Below are 8,623 nucleotides of genomic sequence, written 5' to 3'. Positions count from 1 at the left end.
TTGGTCAAACATAGTTGTCCCTGATTTGTTTCTGAATGAGAATGGTTACTATGTGGTAAAATTTCAAAGTGTAGAGGACATGAAGGAAATCTTCTATGCAGGACTCTACACTATCAGCAACAAACCCTTGATTCTGAAAGTTTTGACACAGAACTTTGATTTTAAAAATGAATTCCTCACAAACATTCCTTTATGGGTCAAGTTTCCAAACCTACCTATGTGATGCTGGAGTAGTGATTCTTTTAGTAGAATTGCAAGTCTCATTGGTACACTAATATTTGCAGATGAATGCACCTCAAAACAATCTCGAATTTCATTTGTTAGGATATTGATAGAGGTGAATGCAATAAAGGCACTCCCTGAAGAGGTTGTTGTGATAGAGCCAACAGGGGGTTTTTCAGCAGAGAGTCACTAATGATTGGAAACCTGAATTCTTCAAGTAGGTCACTCATGTAAAAATTCCAACCACAACCTGGCCAACAACCTCTAGAAGTTTAGAGATAGAAGAGAGACCCAAAAAGAGTAGAACAAGTATGGAGAACTAAGAAGGGACAAACCTACTAAAGGTAATGTGCATATGCAATAGAAACAAGGCCAAGGTATGTAAGGCAATGATGTGCAACCCCAAACTACTTCAAAGGTGCCTACTCAGCATCTTGTTATCCTAAAAGATATAAATGCCCAGACAACTAAAGAGGATCATATGACAGAAGCTACCAAGAGTAATGGAAAGTCCTCAATACCACTAAGTCCTTGATAGGTTTTCAATGTCTTTGCCTTATGTTTTGAAGATCTAACAAACTTACTATCAAGGACCAGATAGGGAACCTGACACACTTGGGCTACACTGCAAGTTACGTATTCCAGCTAAATGTGAACTGCTATAGCTTTAGGAGATAGAGAACCAAACAAGGACCTGATACCCTTGTGGTTCCTCATAGCAATAAAAAGTTAATTGGACACAGTTGGAAACGACGTGACTGCCTGCACTATTTCTGCCTGCACTGCACTGTTTCTAGTGGCCACTTATCTTTTGACCAACTAAAGTGCTTACATCATTCAAGTGATGTCCTCAAGGTGTATCAACAAGGAGTTTATATCAAAACATCACTTGAACACTTGTGATATTCATTCAAGCCTTTTGCAAAACGGGGAAATTAATTCTTATGAGCTTGAAGAACAAAGTTAAACGCTACTACGGACCAGTTCCTAAAGTTAGTATTTTGTTGTCCTTAGTTGAGTTGTACCTATGTGATTGTTCTTATTGTATCTCCTAAATTGCTTAGCCAGAAGTGTTGATTAGGAACCCTCTTGTAAAATCAGTAAACTCTCTGAGTTTATGTTGTGACTAGGTTTAGTCATAAGTTAAAGTCTTTGTAACTAGAGAGTGACAAAGTGGCTTGTGGTAAGAGTATCACAAGTTAGTTGAGTTGAATTCTTTGTAATGGAGTCATTACAAAGTGGCTTGTAATAGGTGTTTACAAGTTAGTGAAATTGAAAGCCTGCAGGTGTAGGTCGTGACTTTTGTCCCCTTGAGTTGGGATTTTTCCACATAAAAATCATGTGTCTTATTTACTTACTGTTTTATTAGCATTCTCAGTACAACCTCGTAGGGGACCAGGTACTCTAATGTTTGGTGGACTCATACAAACTAACAATTGGTATTAGAGCAGGTTTCTCCTATCAGGCTAACACCTAGGAAAGATCCTTATGGATGCTCCACCAAATTTTGAAGAAGGTCAATCTACATACAGACAACCCAGGTTCAATAGACAATACTATGGGTGGTGGAAGATAAGAATGCATGATTTTATCATGGTTGAGGATTTTGAGTTATGAGATGTCATATGTGACGGTCCTTGTATTCCAACAAAGGTACTGGAAGAACTTCCATTCTCAATGCCAAAAAATAGTAAAGAATATACCGACACAGACAGGAAAGCGATGGAGAAGAATTTTCGTTCCAAGAAAATTCTGGTATGTGGAATAGGACCTGAAGAATATAATAGAATCTCCATTTGTGACATTGCTAAGGAGATATGGGAAGCTTTGCAAACAGCTCATGAGGGAACCACCCAAGTAAAACAATCTAAGATCGCTCACTACCGAGTATGAACTCTTCAGGATGAAGGACGATGAATCTATTCAAGATATGTATACAAGATTCACTTCTATCATAAATGAGTTACACTCACTTGTTGAAACTATTCCTAGGAACAATCTAGTAAGGAAAATCCTCACTATTCTGCTTAGCCCTTGGGAAAGCAAGGTGAATGCTATTACTAAATCAAAGGACTTGCAGGATCTGACCATAGAAGAGCTAGTTAGAAATTTGAAGACCTACGAGATGAAGAGGAAGATGGACAATGAAAGAAGAGAACCAAAGAAAGAAAAGAACCTGGTACTCAAAGCTGATAGCAATGACTCAAGTGAGGAAGACAGTGACATGACTTACTTAACCAGAAGATTTCAGAAGATGGTCAGAAGAAATGGAGAAATGCTAAAAAGGGGCAGCTCTAGCAAACCAAAAAACTATGATCTCTATCATAAGTGTGGAAAGCCTGGACACTTCATCAAAGACTGTCCTCTCTTGAAGCAAGAATTCTCCAAGTACAATCCTGAGAAAGTAGCTAAGAGGAACCCGGTTCCTCTCAAGGACTTCAAAAGAAAGAGATCTGCTCACAATGTGGTGAAACATGCTCTTGCAGCATGGGGGGATTCCTCTAGTGAGTCTGAAGATGAAACTGATGTTGGTGATAGTTCCATGATGGTAGTTGAAAGCAAGGAAAATGAATATGACTCAACTTCTGTTTTGATGGCCCAATCAGATGATGATGAAGACAAAGACAACAAAAAGGTAACTTTCAGGGATGTTCAGAGAAATCTAAAATTCTACACTCCTAAGAAACTTATGTTTTTAGATAATGTATTGATCGATGCCTATCATAACCTTATGGAGGATAAGGATAATTTTTGATCTTAGAACTAAGGGAAGCTGATAAAACCAGATATGATCTAGTAACATGTGTAGTGGATCTGAAGGAAACTATTTGTGAGTTGAAGAGAGAAAAAGATGTCTTGATCACAAGGATTGCCAACTTAGAGCATGAAAGAGATGACTTAGTGGCAGTAGTTCTTGACCATAAGGAAACTATTAAGAACTTTAGTGAAGAAAATGAGGCCCTTGCAAAAAGAGTGACTGAAATTAAGGAAGAAAAAGATGATCTCTTGGTAGAAATTGCAGACCTAAAGGAAACAATAAAGGGATTAAGAACTAAGTCTAAACCTGGAAATACTGGAAAAGGAAAAGAGATAGCCAGTGAGGAACACATTAGGCTTGAAAATGAGTTGAAAGCTATGAGAACTAGGATGTGTGTTGAAACTGATAAAAACAAGCACCTTCAAACTGAACTGGAAAAAGTAAAAAATGATCTTGAAAAGTCCCTAAAATAGACATGGTCCTCCGAAGCTATCACTGCCATGAACACTAATAATGGTGGAAACAGGTAGGGAATAGGGTTACAAAGGGAGAAAACCCCTTTTAACCCACTTAGCAAATATGTGACTGTACCCGAAAACTGACTGAGTATCCACTATGGGAACAATGGACATTTCATGGAAAATTGTCAAACCAGGGTCCAGTTCACTCAAAAAAACAAAATGGTTGCTGAAAATGTAACTACTAAAAAGGGACCAGGTTCCACTCATAAAAAATGTATATTACCTGCATGGACTAAGAGAGCTCTTATTCATCCTCTTGCCTACTACAAGGGACCCAAACTTGTTTGGGTTCCTAAAACTAACTCTTGATCTTCTTGTGCAGGGAACAGTGAAAGGAAGCGGTCAACAATAGTTCATGGATAGTGGGTGTTCAAAGCACATGACTGGGAACACCATGGACTTTCTTTCACTAAAAGCCCTACAAGGAGGAAATGTATCCTTTGGCAATGGGACCAGGTTCCACTCAAAAGGGAACCTGCATGAAAATGTAACTACTAAAAAGGGACCAGGTTCCACTCACAAAAAATGCATATTACCTGCATGGACTAAAAGAGCTCTTATTCATCCTCTTGCCTACTACAAGGGACCCAAACTTGCTTGGGTTCCTAAAACTAACTCTTGATCTTCTTGTGCAGGGAACAGTGAAAGGAAGTGGTCAATAATAGTTCATGGATAGTGGATGTTCAAAGCACATGACTGGGAACACCATGGACTTTGTTTCACTAAATCCCTACAAGGAGGAAATGTATCCTTTGGCAATGGGAAAAAGGGGTACATTCTTGGAGTTGAAAAGGTCGGGAAGTCACTCACTCATTCTATTGAAAATGTGTACTATGTCAATGGTATTAAGTATAGTCTCTTGAGTGTCTCTCAGATATGTGATAAAGGAAATAAGGTGGAATTCTTGTCCAAGATATGTACAGTTACTGATCTGGTAACTGGTGAAGTGGTACTTGTGGCCAAGAGATCCAAGAACATCTATGTTACTGATTTTGAGTCCTTACAAAGTGGTGATCTGAGTTACTTGAAAGTTGTTAATGATGATGCTGAACTCTAGCACAAAATATTGGGGCACACAAGCTTCTCTCTTCTGAACAAACTAATTCAGAAGGACCTGGTCCATGGTCTGCCTATGTCAAAGTTCAAGGTACAAAAAGTTTGTGATGCCTGTGCTAGAGGAAAACATGTAAAGTCCTCTTTTAAGTCTAAAAGGGATGTTAGCACCTCAAAGCCACTCAAGCTTCTACATATGGACCTATGTGGTCCTATGAGAGTGCAAAGAAAGGGAGGAAAAAGATACATTTTTGTGATAGTGGATGACTACTCCAGATTCACATGGACTCTGTTTCTTAGAACTAAAGATGAAACCTTTGAGGTGTTTGTGGCCTTTGTGAAGAATATCCAGGTGAAGATGGAGTCTACAGTCGCATGCATTAGATTAGATCATGGAACAGAATTTGACAATGCCAAATTTGATGAGTTCTGCAATGAAAATGGCATCACTCACAACCTCTCAACTCCCAGAACTCCCTAGCAAAATGGAGTGGTGGAAAATAAGAACAGAACTCTTGAAGAGATGGCAAGAACAATGATAATCGATAGTGGAATTACAAAGAACTTCTGGGCTGAAGCGGTCAACACTGTCTGCTACTTGGTGAATAAGTGCATGATCAGATCACTCCTGAACAAAACCCCATATGAGTTGTTGAATGTAAGGAAACCCAAGTTCACTCACCGAAGAACATTTGGGTGCAAATGCTATGTTCTCAATAATGGAAAGTATCAGCTTGGTAAATTTGATGCCAAGAGTGATGAAGAAATATTTCTAGGCTACTCTTCTCAAAGCAAAGCATACAAGATATACAATAAGCGGACTCAATGTGTGAGGAAAGTGTTCATATTATTTTTGATGAGTCTTATCCATCCTGTGAGAAGAGTGCTGAAGAAGATCAAGATGGAGAACCCTTACTAGTACCTGGTGAAGTCATTCACATGACAAATGGAAAGGCAGATATGATGATCCAAGTAAAAGAGCTGAGTGAAGACAACACTGCCTCATCTTCAATGGAACCAGGTACTTCAATTACAACCACTGAAGTTGAAGAAAGAGTGGTTGACGCAGTTCAGGGTACTCCACTAGCACCTGAGAGAAGAACACAAGAAAATCAGTCAAATGTACCCACATTCTCTACAAATGAACCTCAGGCATCTCACTGGAGACACTAAAGCTCTCATCCTCTTGACAATATAATTACCCGTATAGATTCTAGAGTATAAACTAGGTCAAAATCCAGAAATTTACTTGCCTTCTCAGCCTTTCTCTCCCAAATAGAACCCCAAGAATATCAAAGAATCCTTGAAAGATGCAGTGATTGGATTATAGCCATGCAAGATGAGTTACATCGGTTTGAAAGGAACAATGTCTGGCACCTGGTACATAGACCCTCAGATCGAACCATTATAGAAACTAGGTAGGTATTCAGGAACAAGCTTGATAAACATGAAAATACCACAAGGAACAAGGCCAGACTAGTGGTTCAAGGCTACAATCCGGAGGAAGGGATTGATTATGATAAAACGTTTGCTCCGGTCGCTAGCATGGAAGCTATTAGAATTCTAATCACTTTTGCATCTCATATGGAATTCACCTTGTTCCAAATGGATGTCAAAAGTGCTTTTATGAATGGACTTCTTAATAAAGAGGTATATGTGAAGCAAAGTCCAAGGTTTGAATGTCATAAACACCCTGATTATGTGTTTAAACTAGACAAGGCATTGTATGGGTTGAAGCAGGCTCCTCGAGCTTGATATGAAAGGTTGTCAAAGTTCCTCTTGGAAAATGGTTTTAATAGAGGGAAAATTGACAACACCTTATTCCTAAAGAAACGGGGAAGGAACCTGCTCATTGTTCAGGTCTATATTGATGATATCATTTTTGGGGCAACAACTGAGTCTCTGTGTGAAGCATTTGCAAAACTCATGGTAAGTGAGTTTGAAATGAGCATGATGGGGGAACTGAACTTCTTCTTGGGTCTTCAAGTAAAACAGTCCTCAAAGGGTACATTCATTTATCCAGCAAAAATACATCAGGGAGCTCTTGAAGAGGTTTGACATGGAAGCATCAAAGGTGATAGATACTCCCATTGTGACGGCCACTCGACTGGACATGGATGAAACTGGATCTCCTGTGAATCAAACCATGTATAGAGGCACCATTGGGTCTCTTCTCTATCTCACTGCCAGTAGACCTGATATTGTCTTCAATGTGGGGCTATGTGCAAGGTTTCAATCAAATCCCAAGGAATCTCATTTGAAGGCTGCCAAAAGAATTCTGAGATACCTTAAAGGAACAAAGGACCTGGTTATTTATTATCCCTCATGTGACAGTTTTAATCTCACTGGATATGCTGATGTAGACTATGTAGGTTATCTTGTGGATAGGAAAAGCACTTCTGGAAAGCTCACTTTCAAGGATAATGTCTCATCTCCCGTGGAACAAGGAAGCAAAATTCAGTGGCTCTTTCAACTGTTGAAGCAGAATATGTAGCTGCAGCATCCTGCTGTGCTCAACTTCTATGGATTAAGCAGCAACTGAAAGATTTTGGGGTACTTACTGAGAGTGTGCCCCTTCTATGGGACAACACCAGTGCACTCAACATGGCCAAGAATCTAGTTCAACACAAAAGGACCAAGCATATTAATGTAAGGCATCACTTTTTAAGGGACAATGTGGAGAAAGGGTTGATCTATATGAATTTCTGCAGCACAGAAGACCAAATTGCAGATATCTTCATCAGAGCATTAAGTAGGGAATATTTTGAAAGAAATAGAGTGAAGCTGGGGATGCTAAAGCCCAATTGAGAACCTGATTCCTCATCATTTGGCTATGAAAATCACCTTTGGGTAAAACTAGCCAAAAGTGTTTTCTGACCAAGTCTAACTCACTTCAATACCATCATAGGTAAACACGCATGATGAGTATAGAAGCTGTAAATGCAGTACATGGACGATAAAAGAGGGTTGATACTTTCAAATAACAGGTCAAGAACCTTGTTCTTGTACCAAAGGTGAGTAGTTCTGTGCATTCTTTAATACATGTCTTAAAAAGGTACAAAATACAACTGCCATGTCATCCACCTTTTCAGATCCTGCTGTTATGTCTTTTCACTTCAAATCGTTCCATCTTCATATAAAACATTGCACTTCTCCATGCACAACCGTCATTTCAGAACTGTTCCCTATCTCTCTCTTCATAATTATCCATCCTTAATAAAACCCTCTTCTTTTCTCCACAAACCATAAGTCTTCCATTAGAACTTCCTAGAGTACTTTCACTCCATCTTTTCAATGGCTGATACAAACTCTGACATCCCTGCCCCAGTCATCCCTAGTACTGAAAAACCTATAGAGTCATTCGTTCCCTCTAAGACTTTTATAACCACTCTTACTCTCCCCGCTGAAATCACACCACACCTAGACTCCCCATCTCTCTCTATTTCAGAAACCCCTAAAATTGTTAATCCATCCTCTGTATCTTTTGAGGTTCCCACTAATCAAAGAATAAGTGGAGAACAAGGTCAAAGCCATGAGGTCGTAGAGGGTTCTGCCATTGTTACTGTAGATTCCGTGGTGGCAATGGTGCCGATTGAGGAAGACAATGTTGTAACTATCTTTGTGGTATCTACTGATGGTGTCCTTTATGAGATAATTTCTCAGAGAAACGAGGTACAGGATATGGGGAAAGAAGGAGCTATAGTGACTGGTGAGGATGTTGCACTAGCAGAAACTACTGGGCCCTCATATGAGGCACCTGATCCCTCTCCGGAGGACCCAGGTCAGGGTTCTCATTCCCAGGATAGTTTTGCTCTTGCATTTGCTATTGCGCCTCTAGACATTCAAGCTCCTGAGATGAGGTCCAGCGATGAGGAGGATTTAGATAACCTGGCTCTTGATGCATTCATAATTAAGCGAAGGGTGGTGTCTACTCCTGATTCTTCCACCAAGTGACCTACTACTAGGTTGCAAGCTAAGGTGGCGTACGACTCTGCCCTTCAAAAGAGCAAAAAAAGTAGTAAGAAGCAAAGGAGGAGATTGGTGAAAGATAATGTGCCTGTATGTGATA

At 39.6% G+C, this 8,623-nt stretch overlaps 1 protein-coding gene across 1 annotated transcript; it reads left to right on the top strand.

Moving 5' to 3' along the window:
• The first annotated feature begins 1,944 nt into the window (after nt 1-1,944).
• LOC138878656 (MAR-binding filament-like protein 1) lies at nt 1,945-4,163 on the top strand. Its single transcript, XM_070158344.1, has 4 exons — nt 1,945-2,079; nt 2,597-2,857; nt 3,043-3,420; nt 4,137-4,163. Exons 1-4 carry the CDS (start codon nt 1,945-1,947, stop codon nt 4,161-4,163), a joined length of 801 nt encoding a protein of 266 aa, XP_070014445.1.
• Nucleotides 4,164-8,623: the final 4,460 nt, after the last annotated feature.

Source organism: Nicotiana sylvestris, chromosome 9 (genome assembly GCF_000393655.2).
Source record: "Nicotiana sylvestris chromosome 9, ASM39365v2, whole genome shotgun sequence".
Taxonomy (NCBI): domain Eukaryota; kingdom Viridiplantae; phylum Streptophyta; class Magnoliopsida; order Solanales; family Solanaceae; genus Nicotiana; species Nicotiana sylvestris.
This window is presented reverse-complemented; position numbering and strand designations above follow the sequence as displayed.

Coding starts and splice junctions, on each gene's coding strand:
- LOC138878656 (XM_070158344.1), top strand. CDS start 1,945: ATGGAGAAGAATTTTCGTTCCAAGAAAATTCTGGTATGTGGAATAGGA. Junction 2,858..3,042: donor AAGACAAAGACAACAAAAAG/GTAACTTTCAGG, acceptor GTGGATCTGAAG/GAAACTATTTGTGAGTTGAA. Junction 3,421..4,136: donor TTCAAACTGAACTGGAAAAA/GTAAAAAATGAT, acceptor CTTCTTGTGCAG/GGAACAGTGAAAGGAAGTGG.